General features: G+C 37.3%; 1 protein-coding gene across 13 annotated transcripts in view; it reads left to right on the top strand.

Moving 5' to 3' along the window:
- Nucleotides 1-22,656, top strand: part of GLIS3 (GLIS family zinc finger 3) — a 191,938-nt gene that overhangs the window by 26,412 nt on the left and 142,870 nt on the right. For all 13 annotated transcript variants that reach the window (XM_080574415.1, XM_080574425.1, XM_080574424.1 and 10 more), the window contains one exon: nt 17,100-17,307. In XM_080574415.1, coding sequence (XP_080430541.1) covers nt 17,100-17,307 — 208 coding nt within the window. The remainder of the gene's footprint in view (nt 1-17,099; nt 17,308-22,656) is intronic.

Here is a 22,656-nt window from a genome sequence, read left to right as displayed (position 1 = left end):
AGAGATCTGGACAAATTAGAGAGCTGGGCAATCAGCAACAGTATGAAGTTTAACAAGAGCAAGTGCCAGACTCTGCACCTGGGACAGGGTTACTCTGGATGCATACCACTGCGTGACGAGAGGCTGGAGAGCAGCCCTGCAGAAAGGGATTTGGGGGTTATGGTCAATGGCAAGTTGAATGTGAGTCAACAGTGTGCCCTGGCAGCCAGGAGGGCCAATTGTATCCTGGGGTCTGTCAAGCACGGCATTGCTAGCCAATCGAGGGAAGGGATTGTCCCACTCTGCTTTGCACTGGTGTGGCCTCACCTGAAGTACTGTGTGCAGTTTTGGCCAAAAAAGTATAAGAAGGACACAAAGCTATTAGAAAGTGTCTAAAGGAGGGCTACAAAGATGGCTAAGGGTCTAGTAAGGAATACATAAGAGGAGCAACTGAAGTCACTTGGGTTGTTCAGCCTACAGAAGAGGAGACTGAGAGGAGGGCTCATGGAGGCCTACAGTTTCCTCGCACGGGAGCAGAGGGGCAGGTGCTGATCTCTTCTCCGTGGTGATCAGCAATAGGACCTGAACGAGTGGCATGAAGTTTCCACAGGGGAGGTTCAGGCTGGATGTTAGGAAAAGGTTCTTCACTCAGAGAGTAGCTAGGCACTGGAACAGGTTTCTCAGGGCAGTGGTCACGGCTCTGACTCTGGAGTTCAGAAAGTGTTTGCACAACAGTCTCAAAGTGATCTTGTGATCAGATCATGCATGTGAAGATTCTTGATTAAAATACTCTCTGGAGTGTTGCAGCATTAGCCTAATTTTGTAAGGTCAAAACTTTTGGTATATAAAGCATTAGGACATTGATTCACTGAAAACAAACAAACCAAAACAAAGTATTTTAATCTTTAATTCTGATTTTTTTCTTATATCTGTTTTGGGGGTTTCTAGTCTGAGAGAGAATCTGAATTCCTCGGTTTCTGAGAAGACTAAGAAAATTTGTAGTGACAATGTTAAACCAGAAAGAACCGATCCACAGACTGTATTAAAAAGAAAAAAAAAAAAAAGAGAGAGAAAGAGAGAGAGAGAGAAAAGTTCTGCAAAATAGAAACAAACAGTCATGAGCAGATTCTTTTCACCTGATTGCTTTTGTCATTGATTTCTCCGCCTTATACTAACCTATAAGTTCATTAATGGTCAAACTGAACAATTGGAGTAGCTTCTTACTGTCATATCACTAAAATGAGTCTTTGAAATTAGATTCTGGAGTCCTTTGCAAGGGTTTTATTATAACTAGAGTAGAAAATAATGATACTAATCCTTTTTTTTTTTTTTTTCCACTGCAACTACACAGCAAGTAAGTAAATAGACTAAGAGACTAAGATTTCTTTCTTCTAAAAATTCATGGAGAAAGAAACATTTTCTGAAGCGTTGCAAACAAGAAACCAGGGGCTAATTTACAATTCTAACATTGATGTTTCTGATAAAGCTCCTCTTATTTTTTCTTTAAAATAGAAAACTTGGTGTGGCTATTCAAATTTATATGACTTAGATTTTGTTATTTAGGTTAATATATGGGTTTTTCTAGCTGTGGTCCAGGCCTGTAAGACTGTACATGCATTTCCTGATGTGAGATACCCTGTCCCAGTGGGTATTTTTCGTTGGACATCGTCCAGCTGTTGGGCTGTTAATTGATTTGGCTGAGCAACTTGTACCTTTTTAAACTAGTATCTCAAAGATTACTTAGTGTGTTACTATTTTAGCCTACTGATAATTTTAGAAATATGTATGGTTTTACCTGCCCTTCAGCTGCAGCCTTTTGAAAAACATGGAGGCAATTCTTTTGAGCATTTTGTGATGACCATAACAGGGTTAGAAGAGTAGAAACCACAGAGAAGATCAAAAAGTGGCCATGAAGACTTTAGGCTTTACAGTTGCCTGCTTATGATTTGTTAATTAATTTTAAAACTGGCAGAGTTAAAGACACATGGGTATATACATGGCTGTATTTTGCCCTATGTATGTGAAACACGGTTATCTGTGATAAAAAGCAGCATGGTTTAGTTTCCCATGCATTCTTAGATATAGATGTGTAGTATATTCTCTTCCTGGATGGTACACAGGTATACTTAGAGGGAAACAAATCATTGCTGTAGCATATATTTGTTATGTGAGGCTAGGATTCTGTTGCAATTCTGGTTGTGTAATGAGAATATAAAAAAAAACAATAGTAATAATTTGTTTTCACAATTAATTTGATGAAAACATTAGTCTCATCATCATAAGTCAAAGAGTAGAGCTGAAACTGTCTGCCATTTATTTTAGACTAGGATTTGGACTAGATGTAATGGAGTTTGTCACTAGGTGGTGCAGCATGTAGGGAGGCGCATTTGAAGTGCTTCTACACAAACGCAGGCAGTATGAGGAATAAAATGGATGAGCTAGAAGTCTTGGCCCAGTCCCACAGCTACGACATCATTGGCATAAGCAAAACCTGGTGGGATGAGTCCTATGGCTGGTGTGTTGCAGTAGATGGTTACAGGCTCTTCAGGAGGGACAGGCAGGGTAGGTGAGGTGGTGGGGTGGCGATGTATGTGAAGCATGGGCTGGACTGTGTGGAACTTCAAGTTGCCAATGGCAAAGTTGAGAGCCTCTGGGTAAGGATTAAGGGATGAACAAATAAAGGGGATGTCGCTGTGGGAGTCTATTACAGACCACCTGGCCAGGACGACAACACCGATGAATTATTCTTTGCAGAACTAAGAGATGCCTCAAGATCAACTCCCCTTGTCCTTATGGGGGATTTCAACTTGCCAGACGTCAATTGGGATCACCACATGGCTGACACAAGCAAGTCCAGGAGGTTCCTAAAGCGCCTAGATGATAACTTCTTGGTGCAGGTGCTAAGAGAGCTAACTAGGAAAGGTGCCCTCCTAGATCTGTTGCTGGAGTACAGAGAAGGTCTTGTGGGAGACGTGGCAATTGGCAGCCATCTTGGTCATAGTGACCACAAAGTGGTTGAGTTTAGAATTTATGGTGACAGAAGGAAAACTGTCACCAAAACTTCAGCCCTGGATATGGGGAAAGCAGACTTCAGGCTGCTCAGGGAACTAGTCACCAAGGTCCCCTGGGAAACTGCTTTTGAAGGCATTGGCGTCCATCAGTGCTGGTCAATCTTTAAGCACTGCCTCCTAAAAGCACAAGATCAGGCAATTCCAAAATATCAGAAGTCAGGCAGGCGGGGCAGAAGGCTGGCCTGGCTGACCAGGGATCTTCTACTGGAGCTTTGGCAAAAAAAGAAAGTGTACGGCTGCTGGAAGGAGGGTCAGACGACATGGAAGGAATACAGGGGACGCTGTTCGTGTTTGTAGGGAGAAAATTTGTGTGGCCAAAGCCCAAACAGAGTTGAAGCTGGCCATGTCTGTGGGAGACAATAAAAAAGGTTTTTTTAGATATGTGAACAGAAAAAGGAGAACCAAAGAAAACATAGGTCCGCTACTTGATGGGGAAGGTCTCCTCACAGACAATGACATAGGCAAAGCAGAGACGTTTAATGCCTTCTTCGCCTCTGTCTTCAACACTGATGATGGGCTTCGGGACCCAGGGTGGCCGGAGCTGGAGGACCATGACGGTGGGAATGACAAACTCCCAACCGACCCCGAACATGTGTGGGATTTGCTGCTGTACCTGGATCCATAGAAGTCCATGAGTCCGGATGGAATTCATTCCAGGGTGCTTAAAGAGCTGGCTGACGTCATCGTGGGACCTCTCTCAATTATTTTTCAATGGTCTTGGGAATCCAGAGAGGTCCCAGTAGACTGGAAGCTGGCAAATGTTGTGCCAATTTTCAAGAAGGGTAAGAAAGAAGACCCTAGCAATTACAGACCTGTCAGTCTCATGTCAGTGCCTGATAAAATTATGGAGAAGATGATCCTTGAAGTTATTGAAGCACACCTGGGGGACAATGCAGTCATTGGTCCCAGCCAACATGGGTTCATGAGGGGTAGGTCCTGCCTAACAAATTTGATTTCCTTTTATGATAAGGTCACCCAAGATCATGATTCTAGTTCTTTCTGTTGCCTGATACCAATACGGCATCCTTAATTAAGAAACTAGTTACTTTCTTTCCTTAAAATACAATGTGAAAAGTCTTGTGAAATGCTACAACTGTGTTATTTGATTGGAAAGTTGATTTTTTAACACCTATCCAATGTTTAATATTCCATTTTCTCATAGATTTTAAAATAAAATCACCCTGAGAAAACATTCCTCTTTTGAAAATGGATCCAGATAATTTTTGTTAGAAGTAAATTTGAAGTCCCGAGTGATTCCTGAACTACAGACACTCCCAGAGCAGTACTTTTTGGAGGTCTCTTCCAACCTAGATGATTCTGTGATTCCCTTACCACCCCATTGCTCTGGTTCCACACACATTTGTCCCTCCCAGAGCAGTCCCCTGACTTGTCTTTTTTTGTTTGTATGTTTTGTTTTCTTTTTCCATATCTAATGTACTGGGTCTGGCCAGGATGGAGTTAACTTTCCTCACAGCAGCCCATGTAGTTCTGTGTTTTACATTTGTGGCTAGACAGTGTTGATAACACATCAGTGTTTTGGCTCGTGCTGATCAGTGCTTGCACAGTGTCAAGGTTGCCTCTCCAACCCGCTGCCCCTCAAAAAAGTCCAGTAGTCTGGGGGTAGGCAGGAGGCTGGGAGGGAATATTTCCAGGAGAGCTGATCCAAACTGACCGAAGGGATATTCCATGTCATATGGTGTCATGCTTGCAATAAAAGCTGAGAAAATGGGGGAGGATGCAGGAATATCCGTCGTGATGGCATTTGTCTGCCTTAGTGGCTGCAACATGTACTGAGGCTCTGCTTCCCAGGAAGAGGCTGAACATCTGCCTGCTGATGGGAAGTATTAAATAAATCCCTTATTTTGCTTTGTTTCTGCGCGCAGCTTTTGCTTTCCTTATAAACTGTTGTTGTCTCAGCCCAGGAGCTTTTCCATCCTGCTTTCTTCCCCTGTGCTCTTAAGGAGGGGAAGCGAGAGAATGGCTCGTGGACATCCGGCAGTCCGCATCTAGGCATTGAATACGCTGGCAACCCCAGCCTGCAAATACTCACTCTTTCTTCATCCAGCTTGCCTGTGCAGACTTGGTTCTTTAATATTGTGTTAATGAGAAGAGCTAGTGGTATCAGAGAAAAAATAATATAGCTGTTTTTCTGATTATTGTCTTTTCTTCAATTATAAGTTTTTAAATTCTTCTCTGTTGGCATGGGTTAGTCTTGTGCAGTCTTTTGGGAGTGGAACTGGATTTGTTTTATGTCTTTAGCTTGCAGTGCACATCACAAGTACTTTAAAGCAGACTTTTTTTTTCTTTTTTTTTCTTCCTTTTTTATTTTTAATGAAATTTAACAAACAGTAAAACAGAATGTGGATTCCAGTAATAGTGAAATACAACTATGTCTGCCTGTAAGATGCGCTGATTTATATTCTATTCACATTAACATCAGGGAATTCTAATCCTTTATTCAATGAAAATCACAGCAGAAAACCACACCATAATACTAAAGAAACACACAATAAATCATATGAAGAAGTGCAACTGAACTTCTGTGTATGACAGAAGTTTGAAAAATGACCTAAGCAGCTTATATGGCTAGGTTTTATTTGTAAAAACAACTTATGTACTTGGGAATTTAACCTCACTGAAAGTCAACAGGATTAAGTCCTCAAAAATCATGTAATTGGTTTTGAGCATTTTGTTTTTACCTATATAGCACATTCTCTCCATCAAGCTAACATGAAGATAGGTATCACTTGATTTTGTAGAAGTATGGAGGAAAGATGCACAGCTGGGATCACCAGCTTGTTAAAAAGATTTCACTGTCCATCAGGATATTTGTGTGGTTTTCTACCTTTTAACAAAGCTGCTTCAGCTCAGAGCAAAGCGCCTGTACACTTGCCTTTTATATGCCTGTGTCCATGAACACTTCTTTCCACCCCTCAGACTTGTTTGCAGACACACATACACACCGGTGCATTGGTATGCCAGTATGGTTTCCTGTGTCTTCGCATCAGACCTTACTCAGTAGCCAGCTTGGGATGCCAAACCCTGCACACACAGCAGCCTCCTCTTCACAAAGTAATAGCTGTGGTTAAGATGTCATTCTCCATAAATCAGATTTGGCAAGGGTGACGGCAAAGGGCAGGAGCTGGAGTTGTCTTTGCAGGACCTGAGCAATTTAAGTGGCCTTAATCCTCCCTCTTATTACGCTGGCTTTGTGGAAGGTAGATGGACTCACTTTAACTAGAAGGAATGAGCTTTTTTTTCATCTTTTCTTTTTGGTCACATCAACAAAAGACCTGGGAAATTCCAATTAATTAGCACGCCTTGGGCTAATGAAAGAATAAAATTGAAAGAAAAATGTCTGAAGCTCTGAGAAGAGTGGAAGCATGTAGTGACAATAGAGATTTTAAATATTTGTGGCAGTTTGTATAATTTTCCCAGGGTTTGTCTCTCATCGCCTTGAAGGGATAAGAGTGGAAAAACAAGTATAAGGGTTTGTTTGGGTCATGGTGTAATAACATATCAGCTTTTAAGAAATCTAAATAGGCCATAATATGAAGAATGGTGATAATGACCTCTTCTAAAAGTAAGTTTAAATAAGATTTTTAAAAAGAACCACTGTCCTTTTACTATTGCAGTACACCTTACTGGCCATATATTTCTTAGAACAAGACTGGCTGTGGAAACAGTTGTAGAAATTTCCAGAGAAGTCACAGTAATTGTGCAGGTGGACTCTTGAGTAAATTCTTAGTCTACAAAATGCTTTTCTAAACTGCTCAGAGATATTCTTAAATTCTGAATTGAGAAAATGCAAATTGCGTATAAGTAGGTGCACCTTTATAGTAGAGAATATTCTGTTAACCACAGAAGTCTCTTTTTATGAGTTACACTTGGCTATTGGCCTCTATATCTTTGCATCTCTTAGTTTCACTGGTCTTTATGTTTCCTTATGGACATGCCTTTCTGAGTTTCTGAACTTACGGACTTTAGACAAAACAGTCACAGCTACTGAATCCAAGGTGTGTTTGAGCTGATTGTCATGAAGGTGGAACAACAAGAGATTTAGTGTGGTAACTTTTTTAATGATTAAAATAACATCCATCAAAAACATTTTATTTTTCTTTCAAGTTCTTTGTTCAACAACAACAACAACAACAAAAAACTGCCTTTCTGTTGTGTGTTGTGGAATGAGATTTTCATAATGCTTAGAGATACTGCTGGTGTAGAAATTCAAACTTTGATAGTGTCTGATAAACATGCTTGAAATGTGTATATCAGTTAACAAGATTATCACTTGAAAAGACAATTGTATTTTTACTGAAAAGTTTTTTGAGGTGGTAAAATGTATTGGTATTTAATGATGCATGAAACTTTTAAATGAACCATGAAAGCAATAGTTAAACTAATTAGCTGAATACAAAGCTTCTTAGAATACATACGTTGTGTGGGCTGTATACTTGTTATTTCTGCCTAGTTAAACTGACAACTAGGATAAAGTTCTCACATTATCTTTTAGGAGAAACAACATTAAACAGTATCTTGTTTTTAACACAAGGAAAAAGAGAAAATTTCTTGTTTGTAGTGCTCAGAAACTCAGGGACAATGCGGTTTTAAAAAGTACGCTTTAGTTATCCTTGAACAATGGACTTAATCTGGGGAACAAAAACATACTGAATGCAACTGCAAGTCACTTACATTCCTGCTTGCATACTTCAAAAGCCAGTTTCTGCAGTTCTTTGCATGTTAACATTTGCCACCTGTTCTTAAATATTGTCACTATTCAACAGGTTGGCATTTGTTCTTCTTTTCTTCTGCATGTGCATTTCAGTCTCTTGAAGGGGTAGTGAGACTTTCCTGAAAAGCAGGAATGAAATAACTTGAGCTATCCGTAAAGATCTAGAAAGAGGTTCTCACATGGTATTGTGATTTAACATTGGACAAAGCCTTTACTGCATGATTTTTTGCTGAACAGATATCTCCTGCTGGATCATGAGACGCAATGACATTGATGTGTAATGGTGCTGAGTGACACCTGGTCTGTGCTGGAGGTAGAAAGTAACCTCCTTGCTCTTGCATGCTCCCATGCAGCTGGTGGCAGGCTTTTCTAGGGGTAGGTGGTGATAATTCATTGGAGTTAAGGCAGTATACACCAGCTGAGTCTGTCCGCTTATTCTTAGTGCTCTGCCAGATGGAGCTAGCTTCCCTGTGTATAAGTGGTTAGAGGAGGGAAAAGATCTTCTCTTCTCCTGGGACCTGGATGGGCACTGCCTCTCTATTCCTCTTTGCTCACTGCTGATACGACCACGCAGACAGGAGAAGTGAGTATAAAGTGCACACAGGGAAGTATTAGACGGTGTTTACACACAAGACCAAGCATGGCCCAATAAACACAGCAGCAAGAAATCAGAAAATATTGTGTGAACAAGGGGTATAATACTATGCTACCTTGCTTCAAAAATCTTTTCGGTAATGTTCTGCAAGTGCCCATGGTTACAGATAACAAAGCTCCTGTCTACCTTTTTCTGAAACACTAAGGATATGGAAATAGCAGAAAATATCTCATCTGAGCATCTTTTAATTAAAATTATGGGGAAAAATATTTGAGGAATGTATTGAAAAAATGCTAAGTATGTATTTTTAATGTGAAGAAATGCACAAAAGTGCTGTGAAGGTTCAACAGTGTTACAAGGAAATTGTTGTGGGGAAAGAAGTGTTACAAGGTGCAGAATTATTTTCCTAAGGTGTTATCTTAGTTGTCTGTTCTTCGATAGGGAGATATGTTGTTTCCCTTCCAGTTTAGTGCAGATTTTACAAAAATTGAATGCAAATTACTTATTTCCAAAAGTGATTCATCCAGGTAATGATTTCCTAATCCTGCTTTGCAATCTTTTGGGTGGCTCACTGGTACACGATAGTTCTGCATTGCAGACAGGTGATATCAGCAAAGCAGTATTCCAACAATACTGATGGAATTTATTGGTTTTATTTTGCAGTTGAGTACAGCACTGTTAAAGGGGCAAAGTTTTTCTCTACAGATTTTGTCTGGAGTCATACCATACATAGAGTATTGGGAAGTTTTAACAATACTTCTGTGGTTTTTTTTTTTCCCTCAAGTTGTTCCTCTTGCAAGTCAGTTGATAAAAATAATAAACACAACAGTTTATGCTCTCATGCTTGTACATACCTATGCTCTGTGTTCACCTAAGTCAGATTCAAACAGTATTTTCCCAGTGGGAGTGGAACTCAAAGGAACTCTCATTCCATTGCTATTCTCTTCTTTTTTTTGTTTTGTTTTGTTTGTTTGTTTGTTTTTTAATACTTGTGTATTTCCATTTTGGTTATAATTATAATTGTAATTTTTACTGTTAATATTGTAATGATATTTTAAGGAGCTTGCAAATACTGAAATTGAGAATGTGAAACTTTTTTTTTTTTTTTTACCATCAGATTAATTTACTAGCAAGGTAATATATTGCATTACTTCACTAGTGGAGTTTCTCTTAATTCATACCAGTTATTAGAGAATAATATGTGGCTTGCACAATGTATTCATTTTTCAGAAAGACAGACTAAATGGTCAGGCTAAGGTTTGTAGGTAGAAACGTAAAAGAAGATGCCAGGAGAAACTCACATCTCAGAGAAATGGTACGTACCATAGACCAAAGATGTAAAGGAATATGTTATCTGTACTAGAAGAGAACATACTGTACACTATCCTAACAATGACAAAAGGGGAAGCACATGTATGTAGAAGATCACGTAAAGAAAAAAAAGAGAGAGAACAAAATAATATACTTTCATCAAAAACAAATAAGGAGTTCATTACATTTATATTTTAGTCCAGTTAAACATTTACTGGTTTGTGCAGTAGTTGACTGATAACTTCCTATTTTTTATGCAAAATAAGCAAACAAATCAGCTCTCAAACACACTTTTTAATAAATGGGTGACCTTCCTTTTATAAATTAAACTGATAGTTTATAATGAAATATAACAAATGTATTCAGATCTAATTGAAAATCAGTTTTACAGTGTGTGTTTTCTTCTGGAACTTACCTGAACCTAACAGTTTCATAATATAGTCTTAGTTTAGTCATTAAAGACTAATTTTCATTTGTTTAAATTCAGTGGTTAAAGTGTTCCATAGAAGTAGATGATCTCATTGCTGTCTGCTTCAAACCAGCTAAGTTAATTACCTGCAAGGTATTGTTTTCACCGGTCAGTTCTGGATAATTTTTTACCCTGGTTTCACTTGAAGGGAGACATTGTTTTTTATTGTGCTTTGTCAGTCTCTTTTGTCTCACAGCAGAGCTGCTGAAAGTACATGCTTGATTACTTCATACAATGAATGGCAAATAGCATTGGAAATTAGTGCAAGCTAATTTACCAAGTGCATTCTGATAGTAAAGAAACTGCCTTTCCAAGATTGAAAGCATGGAAAGCTTTCACAGTGCATGCATAATACTTTCTCATAATACAATATGGTCATACAATTCTGTTTAGTGTATTTCCTCAAGATTATTTTTCTTGATTGCAAAGATTAAGTCTCTGCAAACAGTTACAAACATGGGAATTGCCAATACCCAGATTAATGGTCTGTCTAACCTAGTGTTCAGAGTGGACATTGCCGGAGGTTTTGGAGGAAATAGCTTACTAACAAGGCATTGCTAGTTCTAAGTGTTAAGAAAATCATGAGCTAAGATCAAGACCATAAGGCTAGAAAGAGTGTTTTGTTGTTGTTGTTTTTGTTTTGTTTGTGTTTTTTTTTGTTGTTGTTGTTTTCAAATGTGGGGTAGTGGTGTTGTATTTGTATTTACTTATTGGTTTATGGTCTTCAGGACCTCAACTTTAGAATTTTCTAACTGCAAAATTAATTTTTTTAAGAAAATAAATGTCAAGACTCACTGTCTGATATGTAGTGTCAGTGTGGGTTGTGAAACTTATGTATTTCACAAGACTTGCAATAAAAATCATAATCCAGCAACTTTTTGAACCTTCGTGTAGTAATTTCCATGTACCCTGAAGAACTGCAGATTGTATCCCATACAAAAGTTGCTCATTCCTAACATAATTTTGACTGACTTTTGTGTAGTTAAACTATGAGCCTCAAAGTCTACCAGTATGGGTGTATAAGCCCAGATTCCCAAATAGATGGTACCAGTGTGAAGAAGAAGCCCAGATTCCCAAATAGACTCAGACTTTGGTTGACCCTGTGCTAATAGAAGCAAATAGCAATCTCCCCCTGGTTGTTTTGTTTTGTTTTGTTTTGTTTTGTTTTGTTTTGTGTGTGTTTTTTTTTTTTTTCTTTGAAGCTGCAGTTTAACTCACTTGCCTTATAAAGAGGGTTTCAGGGGATCTCAAATCCACAGCTGGTGTCTCTTTCCCTAGGTGTCTCCCTGGCTGGTGTCTCTTTCCCTCAGTAGGTGACATGCAGTAGTCTTCTTAAACAATGGAAAAGTGGCTGTTGTGTTCAAGGACACAGGGAAAAAGTTATAGCTCTCTAATAGTTATTAATAATATGACTAAAACTCGTGGAAGGGAAGCCTGAAAGAAATTGGCATCCCCAAGGAGAGAGGGATGGAGGTATTTCTCATCTGGAAAGTTTTCCATGGAACGCTTGAAGTGTGTTCAGTCAGCAGCTACTGTGAAGTCCCTTCAACCAATGTACCACCAACCTTGCAGATATGGTGGCATGCTGCAAGGTTGTATACGATTCTGCAACATGTTGAAGATTCACCATGCTATCGAAAAAGACCAGATTTGGTTCAAAAGGACTTTGGTGGCTTACATCTAGTCTATGTGAAGAATAAATTGACACAGTCTTACTGATTGCTTTGGCCTGTCTTTAGTATTTATTGTCTTACAGTATGCTGTTTTGGGTGTATGTTTCTTTCCTGCTCTTAGTGAATGCAGAATCCACACAAACAAAACTGGAAGCCTATTAAAAGGGAAACAATAAAACTGACCGTTTCCAAAGCGCTAACTACTGCACAACCAACAGACAGAAAAACCCTTAGGGAAATTACCTTTGGTCCTTTGTTACAGTTCTTTCATTTCTAGTTGACACTCTTAACAGTAACAACAGGATAGGTTTTCAGATAATCTTAATAGCTTTTTTTTTTTTTAAATATAAATTGATTAATTCAATTACTGAAGAATTTAATGATCTAAGAGGTGACTTAATTTGATCTAATGTTATGTATTTGGTATGTTGTGTGTTTCAGAACACTAAACAACTAAAACTGGTTTTAGAATAATAGCACTATAGAACAGCTTGGGTTGGAAGGGACCCTTAAAGATCATCTATTCCAACCCCCCTGCCATGGGTGGGGACATCTTTCGCTAGACCAAGTTTCCCAAAGCCCTGTTCAATGCAGCTTTGAACACTCCAGTGATGGGGTATCCACAACTTCTCTTGTTAACCTGTTTTAGCGTCTTGCCACCCTCATCATGAAAAATTTCTTCCTTATATCCAATCTCAGTCAACCTTTAGTCAACAGTTTAAAGCTGTTACCCCTTGTCCTGTCACTACAAGTGCTGGTAAAAATCTCTCTCCATCTTTCTTCTAAGCCCCCATTTTATGTATGAAAGGCTACAATAATGTCTCCCCAGAATCTTTCCTCCAGACTGAACAACCTTAACTTCTCAGCCTCTCTTCATAGGATAAGAGCTCCAGCCCTCTGATCATTTTTGTGGCAGTTCTCTGAACCCTCTCTAACAGGTTCATGTTTTTCTTATGCTGGGGACCCAAAACTCTATGCCATACTGCAGATTGGGTCTCATGAGGGCAGAACAGAGGATAATCACCTCCCTTTGCTTGCTGGCCATGCTTCTTTTTTTGCTGATGTACGTTTTTGTTTTATTGTCATTTATACATGGGAAACAAAATTTACAATTACAAAAGTTAGATACAGGAATTTCATAGTATTACCTGAGATACTTTGTAGAATTAATGAGTTTCCACTCTTGGCTCAGGAAAGTAGACAAAGAAATTGCTGTTTTTCAGTCAATATCTGATAAAAGAAAATGTGTTTACATGGAAACTTTTCATTTCAGAAAATGAAAATATCTCCAGAAAGCACAACAGTGATATGAACTAAGAGAATCCCATTCTACCTAAATTAAAGGAGCTATATTTTTCTGTATTCTTTGAACATTCTTCAGAAGTTTGCAGAGAAATATTTTTCCATGTCAAGGATGAGTGAAGCTTACCTATTAACTAACTATAAAGAATAAATAGGGAAAATAGGCAAGCCAAGGAATGAGGAAGTGAATGGATTAAAATATTTCCATAAAATATTTTTACTGTTTATACTTGTTAGCTATTACAGTTAGATATTGATAAAGAGCAGTTTTTATTTGTGTGTAATATGTTTATTTGGAAGAAATGACGTGTTAAGCACCTGCAGCTCTTCCTGTTATCCAGCTCCGGACTGATTCCACCTCCTCTTGTATTTTACAATACTCTTGCCTTTATTAAGCTATCTCCTGATTTAAATCTTTGTATATAAGGAAATAAATTGATTCTTATTTATAGTATTGGTTCCATGTATTTTTCTCGTAGTCTTTAGTGTCATTCAAAACCCAACGATGCCCTCCAAAGAGGTTCCCATTTATCTCAGCTGATGTGGATTCAAGATATTCCTGGTGCCTGTCCTTCCACTGAAATTAACTTTTTAGGCTTCAGGTCAAAGATATGGCAAACTTTGACTGACAGCTCCTCTAGCTCTGTGGGTGTATCATGCCAAATGTTAATCCAGGACAGAGTCATTCTGCCTGGTCAGATTTATTCAACACCTTTGAGCACATTTTCTGACAGTTTGCCTTCCAGCAGCAGACTTGGGCTAGCTCAAGTGTCGATGTTGCATCCATTTAACGTTATGCTGGTCAGATGTGAGCTGTACTCCAGCAACTGGATCAAAGCCAGCATATGCTTCCTATCTTGTGTTCTAACTTAGCTCAACACTCAAGCCTGATTCAGATCAAACTAATACTTCTTGGTGACCTGCAGGACACAGATGAGATATTAATGGTGGGCTTTTGGCACACATATCTCTGTGAAACTGTAGATAAAATGTTATGACTTCGCTTTCCATAGCAGTAGTCTCTTCGTAGTCTCTTTCAATGGTGGGAGCTGATGATAGGTGCTTTTCTCTGTTTTCCTTTTAATTGGAAGAATTGTCATTATTCCCCATGACAGAAAATGTTTGTGAATGATATAAAGAAGAAAACATTTTGCTTCTCTACCAGAGAAATGCACAAAGAAATTTTTATCAGAGGCAGAGTCTTACTCTGCTTTTGTCTGTCATAGCAGTAATAAAGTCTAAGTACTTCTTTTTTTTTTTCTTTTTCTTTTTTTTTTTCTTTTTTTTTTTTCCTTTCAGTAACTGGTGAACACTGAGGGTGCTTTTTATGCACTGATAATAAGAGCAAAACTTCTAATTGCAAGATGAAAAGGGTTGTATTGAGTATGCAATTTCTATTGTAACAGTGATGGTTTGGCACTACTGCCTTTTGGTTTTCATTTTGAGGGTTTTTCTTCTGACATCTATGTTCCAAGGAAGAACGTGTCCTGTGTTTAATTTTGTATAAATAACAAACTAATTTTATGGTTGCAGATTGCCATTTGAACCAACTAGATGACATATGTCTTGTCCTTAAATAAAAATTTGGCAAGTGCATAGGTCTTCATTCCATGGATATGATGAATAAGATATTATGGTTACCATTGAAATTTGTTGAGGTGGCTTATGTGTGAAGGGCATTATGTTGTTATCCAGGGAAGAATCAGTATATATTTCTTACATTTTTTGTGTGTCAGAATTGTTTGTTGCAGTGCTAAATAGTAGTTTTATATCTTATGAAGCCGTCAATATATATAGGCTCTACAAGCTTCACAACTATGTTTCACTGTCAAAAACAGCGAGATTTCTTATGTTAGTATAGTATAGCATGCTTCCCTGCCTTTTGTATGCTTTGGTGCAGAAAGCCTTTGGTTTTACATGATGAATGTACCTTTCTAAAAAACAGCTGACTGCACATATGTAGTATGCACACATATATAGGCATATTATGTAGTGTTATGTATTTTATGTGAAGTGAATGTGTCATGTAAATATTTCATTCCTGTTCATCTCATCGTTTTGCTAGAGGAGTAGCATTCATATTACTACCAGGGACAGCTTATGTTTTTTGTATAATAATTTTGCTGGCTGTTTCCCTTTTAGCACCCTGTAACATAGTGGAAGCAACTACTGAGTAGCATACTGATTCAGCTGTAGTGAGTTCAAAAGGTAAATTACTGCACAGGAAAGAAAACAAAATGACTTTCTCTTATTCTTTCGATCTAATTGGACATCTATGAGAAAATCACAAAATAATCCCATAGAGTTTAAAAGCTGCTTTTCTTGTACCCCAGATGGAGTTAATTGCAGTACAAGGAATTCTTTTTATATGTTTGCCTTTGGAAACGTCCAGTCCTTCTAGTTAAATTTTATGTTGGGTTAGTATATATTGTCTTCTTTTCTTATCCTTGATTTTTCAACTAGATGCTATATTCTTCACTTATATTTCTGAATAGTAGCAGTGAGTAAATTGTATTTCTTAAAGGGCTGACATATTTCATCCCAAAGACTACATTTTGGTGGTATTTCATATAATCAACTTGTAAAATCTATACCTGAGTTGGATCTTTGTTGGCACTTTGTTGGCACTTTGGATCCCAGTAGACTGAGGATCACATATGTGCTCCTCACAAATATATGTCAGATATTAATAGCTATTACTAGTTAGTCGAAGAGAAGAAGAGTTTGAGAAAAAGGTTCTGACCTTTGAAACAGATCTCTTTTTTGTTTGTTTGTTTGTTTTAGAAAAGCTATCATTTGAAGTTCCTAAGGTGAATTACAGATTTTTAAGATAATCCTATCTACTTACTGTGAATGTGAGGGCCATGAGTGCTTTAATGTACTTCTTTGTGGAGTTCTCAACCCATTTGAACAGCCTTGTGACAAAATGAGTTGTGCAACCAAGTCAAAAGTAGATTCATTTCAGAAAACGATTTAAACTCTTGAAGTACTTACAGTATTTGTCCTGGTACTGCTATCCTGCTTTGAGAAGTAGTCCAAACACAGGGAAGCTTCTAGAAATGTGAATAATCTAATTATGTATTTCCAACTGCGATGAGAATTTGGTAGACATCCAACAACTTCCATATCATGACCTATTTTAACTTCTCTATCTTGATGTCTTTTAATGCAGGGGATCTTGTAGACTACCTAAATCAAGACACAGAGTACACAGAGCATTTTGCAATTAGTCCTACTTGCCATCTACCTCTGTAATCATCCTTTGCTACTGTGTTAACAACCATCAGCTTTGAGTCATGGCTGCAATGACTAAGAACAGACTGTGGCCTTTTAAAGTCCAGAATGCTACTTTGTTCAATCCAGCTCAAATTCCTCTCCCCAGGCCTCTGAGAAATGCTGGGTCCCAGCTATAACTCTCTCCTGCCAGGAAAACGTGTGTGCTTTGCCACAGCAGACCTACTGCAGGGATAGCAATTGGAATGCATGCTTGCAGTCTCCATGCTTTTCTGGACAGCTAGTGGTAGGAGTGATGGAATGGCTTTCAGTGCCTTGTAGCTGTGGGATTTGGTACAACTCAAGGCACGGTGGTGTTCCTCTAGCCTCCTTGGGTTCTCTCTCCCTTTCTGCAGAGAATGCTGTAGTTATGACTTGGCTGTCCCTCAGCTGAAGACTGCTCTTTTGCCGAGTCTTCAAATAGTTTTTTTCTGATGTTTATCCATGATGTCTGGTCTTTAGTTCATGTACTTCAGCATGTTTGAAACATGCATAATTTATTAAATCCCCTATAAAACATTCCTTTTTGTATTTGGAGAAGTTTGCAAACTCCTTGTGTTGATCCTCTGTTTCATTCTCCTCTGAAGATACTCAATTCCAGTCACTTCTTTTGTGCAAAACAGTGTAAGTTCTGTGGCCTCATCATGGGTTCATGGGAGATGAATACTAACCTGCCTCGTTGTTTTTTTTTTAGGTGGCCTTCATTATGGATCCCAGTCTAAGTCCAATGGAAAAGGCAGCTGCAACAATCTAGTAGTCACCAGCAGTCCAATGACAGTTCAGCGGCTGGGACCTGTCTCACCTGCTGCTAATCAAGTTTCAACAGCATGCAACCAGATCAGCCCCACCCTACAGAGGTCTATGGATGCTTCCAGCCTGGGTGTTCCTCCTTCAGATACAAGGTAACTTTTTTCTTTTCAGTACTTAAAAAAGAGGCCTTTTAAATTCTCTTGCCATTTAAATGCAACCTTTCTGATAATTATAATGGCCTAAATGATGCTTTTTTATGCCATGGCAAATTTAATTTGATATAATTTAATTCATGTCAGCTGTAATCATAGTGGTATAGATCATTCATATCAAGGGTAAATGTGGCTAGAAATTTTCTATGCTTGATAGGTTTTTTTCTGTTCTATAAGGATTTTTATAAGCACTTAACTATATTTTTGCACAGAAAAAAATAAGCCAGGGACAGGAAATGCCAAGGAGGAAGAAAGTGGAAATAGTCCAAATGTGACATCTTCATGGGTAGTTGTGTGTTTTAAGTGTAATAACACTAAGAATATTATGCTGGTGCATGGCAAGTAACAATGTCAGACAAAAAAAAATAATGCTCTGCTAATGCTTCTCTCTCCTTATCAACTGCTATTTCTTTCAAATTGTTTAAATGGTTAACACAAGTTAATAAGATCAATTGTTCCCTATCTGCAATGAGCTAGCAGTTAACTGCGTCTGTTAAGCTTTTCTTTTTTAAAATGTTCTGGTAACTTTTGAGATTATAGCTATGAGCACTATAGAAAAACATGAATGAAGGGAAAACAGTTGTTTAGACAACCTCCATATAGGTGCAGTAAGCACATCCCTGGATGTTAGTTAAACAGAGTGAAAACATATTCCAGCATGTTATGTGGGAAGCTACATACCCACTTCTGTAGATGTGGCTTGTTTAATAGTTGCCTACTCAGCTGAAATGTAACCATTTCTATTCACAACAGGCCACAAGAGCCTTTACTCTCTAAACAATTTACATTTTACTACATCACCTTATTGCAAGCCAAAGAACCATCTTGAAATAATTAAAACTAGTATTATGTAAATGGAAGAAAATCTTGCAATAATCTACTGTAAGATACTCTGGGACATGTTGGACTTGATGATCCTTATGGTTCCCCTTCAGCTCGGGATATTCTGTTCTGTTCTACTTCTGTCACTTCACTTGTGAAAACTAAGTTCTTTAGTACAATTTATACAATTAATTATGCTTCTTATATGAACATGTCAGGGAAAATCATTCACTGCTAAACTGATGACAAATGACAAATCCAGAGACATGCCTGTGTGACAGAGTAGAAGCAATAGAATGAAAATATCATTAGGCAATTATTACCTACTTAATACTCATAAGTTTTAGGCATGCCTGTAGGTTTTGTTATTTTTATGTGAATGTATGGTTGTGTGTACTATGTCAGTACTGAGTTATACATTTTTGTTTTTATTTTAAAGAAACATTTACTAAGGGTGAACTGAAGTTGAAACTCTGGCAGAATCCAACCTGTAGTGTTTCTGGAGTGTCTTTTAATGATTTATCAATGAAGACATTATAAAATCAGTTTGTCACACAAAGAATGTCCATCTCAGCAATTTTCCCCTCAATTTAGAGCAGAACAAGTTTCAAGTTATATTTTAATTCACAGATTGCGGAAACGCTTTTTTTTTTTTTTAATTGCTTCAGCATTAAACTGAATTTGCCTAAAGTAGTTGCCCAAGCTAACTTCATAATCCTTCATGAGCTGAGTGAGTGCCTCCTCTTCATTGTGGCTTTTAGGATGCAACATGAACTGTACTCTGGCAGTTCAATCCAAAACAGCTTGTTGGTTGAACTGACCCAGACTAAAATGTCTTGATTTTTACTGATGTGGGGTGGAAAGTTGGCTAAACTGCAGTTTTCCTACAGATATCATCAAATTTTGGTATATAGACCAAGAGGAATAAAACCTTTCCTCCATCTTTTCTGAGAGTTTCCCAAAAAAATTTTCAGAGGAGTCAGTTATGCTGCTTAAAACCAAATATAATACTGCCACTTACTGCGATGCAAGTGAGAGAAGGACATAGGAAAGAAAAAAAGGTTCTTGGCTAGTAAAACAGAAGAGCGTGCAGAAAGGTAGGAAAACATAGTTTTCACTCTTCTGTGTTTATGTCTAAGATTATGAGTTATACTTGACACTGTGACCTGTGTACACAGAGGCAGAATAGAGTGACAGCTGGAATATCTTCTAAATATTCATAAAAATCTGGTCCAAACTCACAGCTCATTTAGATTACAGTAAGCAAATATGCCCATTAATAGCATCTGAGAATCCGGCACAGTGTTATTCTTGGTCCTTCATTTTCATCTTCATTATAAGTACATTTATTTTTCCCCAGAAAACTTCTTAGTCATGGTGTGGTCTGGGTTTTAATGAATTTTTCTCTGTTTTGGGAGCTGGAATCTTTGTTACTTTTGAATGTAGAGGCTTAAGTGAGAACCAAACTTCTTCAGATTATCTGGCTCTTACTTATTATCTACTTTAAATACTTGTCCAACTTTTAAAATCCTTTGAAATGCAGTTTCTCTCCAGCTTCACTGACAGGTGTGTTCCTTTGTGTTAGGCACTGGTAACTTTTTGAATGAGGCTGGTCCTAATCCACATCTGATTAAAATTCTTGACATTAAAAAATAGACTTGTTACATTGATGCATGACTTTTCCTACTTATAAGAAGGAAAATAAAAATCTAAATGATCAAGCTGGCAAAAGAAAGCCATCATTCTTATACTTTCCAGTTATAAATGTTTATAGCATAGCATGGAAAAATCAAACCTTACTTTTCTTACTCTGTTGAAGACTGGGTCTATATTGGGGTCACAGCATACTAGCATAGTTTATCTGCCTTATAATGAACAGTGCTTTAACAAAGCCCATTGATAACAGACCCTACAACCTGAATTATTTTTTTCTGGAAATAATTACCCATTTAGATGTAAATCTTACACAAGATTGACCTGATACAGCAATCACATTTTTCTCATTTTTCTTAATCAGAATTGTATTCATCATGTTAATTGTGCTTTTCTTTAACATTCTGTTTTGAAAGTAAATGCTATTTACACCCCATTGGAGTAATATAACCTACATAACAGTACCCTGTACCAACATTCAGTTTGAACAGGATGTTTCTTCATTATTCTTATACAGAAAATCAACCACCCATTACAAAAAAAAATAAAAAGTATCTTGAGAAAATGATTTTCAACTTCTGGAAAATGCTGTAATATTAAGTAAAAGGAGAAAAAAAAAAAACGTCACTAAGCAAGAAATCATGTGGGTGAGCTGAATAAGATAATAAAGACGCCAGGATTTTTCAGCTTTAATCTGCGTGGCTGGAGTTGAACGTGAAAAGCTACATACACTTCTCTTTATTGAATGGCTGTAATTAGTGTTAGCATACATTTTGTCAACCTTGCTAATGTGATGGAAAAATAATCCACAAATCTCCAAAGGAAAAAATTGTTTTACCAAACAAAATCATGAAAATTTGTTAAACATTGGGATATTCATTGGGGGTATCTCCAAAGCCATTGTTTAGGATCTGTTCTTATTCTCTTGAATGAACTGATGTTGTTTTAAATGGGATCGAGATCCCCACTTTAGCCTGCCACCAATTCTTAAATTAGGTGGTTTCATGTATCTTCACTGAAGCTGCAGTCACAGCAGTTACAAGATGTGGTGCAGACATAATATGCAACTATGCACCTTAACAGATCTGTCTCATGGATCCTTGTCTCCTGAAGCAGAGTCTGCAAGAAAAACTTCCAGAACTGAAAAACAACTACAATACTATTTATCCTGAGTAGATTCTAAACTTGCTTACCTATTAAGAAAAAGAAGCTAGTAAAAGAGGTAGAAGTGCCTCCTTAAAGATGCTTGCTGTAAGTACGTATGTTGCAAGAAAGAGATGAAATTTGTTTTTTTATTAATTTCTTTATAGTGCATACTTCCTCTTCTATACATTTGAAATTTGTAGTAATATAAAAACATTATAAGTAAAAACATTATAAAGTTTAAAGAAGTAAAAACATTATAAATAACTGACTATAGGAGTTTACATTTATAAATAAGTATACATTATTCCTTGCCCACAAATTTCTTTGAATTACTGTTATTAAATATTTGATATACTGTTTAGTTAGAACTTCAAGAAATATTTTTAAACATAGTATTTAACGTATCTATTACCACTTACTAACTTTCTTTTGTTAAGTTAATTTGGCCTCCTGAAGTCTTTGTAGGATAGGAGAAACTATAGTGTACATTGTTTATCATGTGAGAAGGTGAGAAGCAGTGATTAAGTAACTTGTCTACCTTCAGAAATACATTTTAGATTTAGAAGAGAAACCAGATTTTCTGTATATTTGATCTACCATTTAAATTCTGTGTTTCTGCACTTCAAAAGTGTATGGTAAAAATCATAAATACAAGAATTAACCCCCAAATTGCAGAGGTTTTTGTTGTTTGTGAGATCTCCAGGTTTATCTAGATGCCAGGTTCTTTCTACTGCTCGAGCTCCTCACAAATACTAATTAATATAGTGATGACACCACTGGCTCCACCGGCTGGCAGGAAATCCAAGTGTGCCAATATTCAGAATTGAAAAATAAAGACATAAATCTACTTGTCCTCTACCCAGCATTTGCAGCTGTGAATCAGGGCACATGGTGTCCTTGTATTTCCTTATTATACTTTTACGTAGATACCAATATTGTTAGGAGCTTATGAGTTTTTTAAGCTACCTGTAGGATATTTGCAACCTAAACAAGTTTCTTAATCTTTCTATGACAAACTGATAACAGCAGCAAGATTACACTTTTGTGGAAAAAAAAAAAAAAAAAAGAAAAAAAAAAGACTGCTGACTTAGAGGGAAATACATCATGAAACAAAAACTGAATGAACCCCTTCAACCAGTTCTTCTACATTATTAATTTATTTTGTTTGTTTCGTTAAGTTAGATATAATCTATATAATCTTGAGCTATTTCTGTAAAGAATATTTGTATGCATTACAGTTGGTCAAGTGAAAAATGTTAAACATCTATTCTTTATTAATCAGTTTTCTTCTCCTTCTTTGCTAGAAAAAAAAAATAGTAGTAATCTCAAATCAATGAGTTTCACACAAGGCAAGAGCATAATGCTGTAGCTTGAGAAGCCCAAGCCTATTTACACCATGGTTGATGAAAAAAACATCCTTTTATTTCTGCAGTGAAGTATCAAGAACCTTTAGAGCAACTTTTCTTAAAATCTTAAGTTAAAAGTTGGACGCCTAAGTATCTTTTTACATATTTTTTGCCTGTGTATGCCTCCTGGTACATCAACTGAGAGTACCTGAAGTTAGAAGTTTTTTCACGTGTAACCTTCCTTTAGATTTATGTGTGTGAAGATTGAAGAATCACTCTGCAGGAGTATATACACATGAAATTTGAACTGCTGAAGTGTCTA

This window comes from Anser brachyrhynchus (genome assembly GCF_964034855.1).
Source record: "Anser brachyrhynchus genome assembly, chromosome: Z".
Classification (NCBI taxonomy): Eukaryota; Metazoa; Chordata; class Aves; order Anseriformes; family Anatidae; genus Anser; species Anser brachyrhynchus.
The sequence above is the reverse complement of the archived record's forward strand: the minus strand, read 5'-3'. Positions and strand labels throughout refer to the sequence as shown.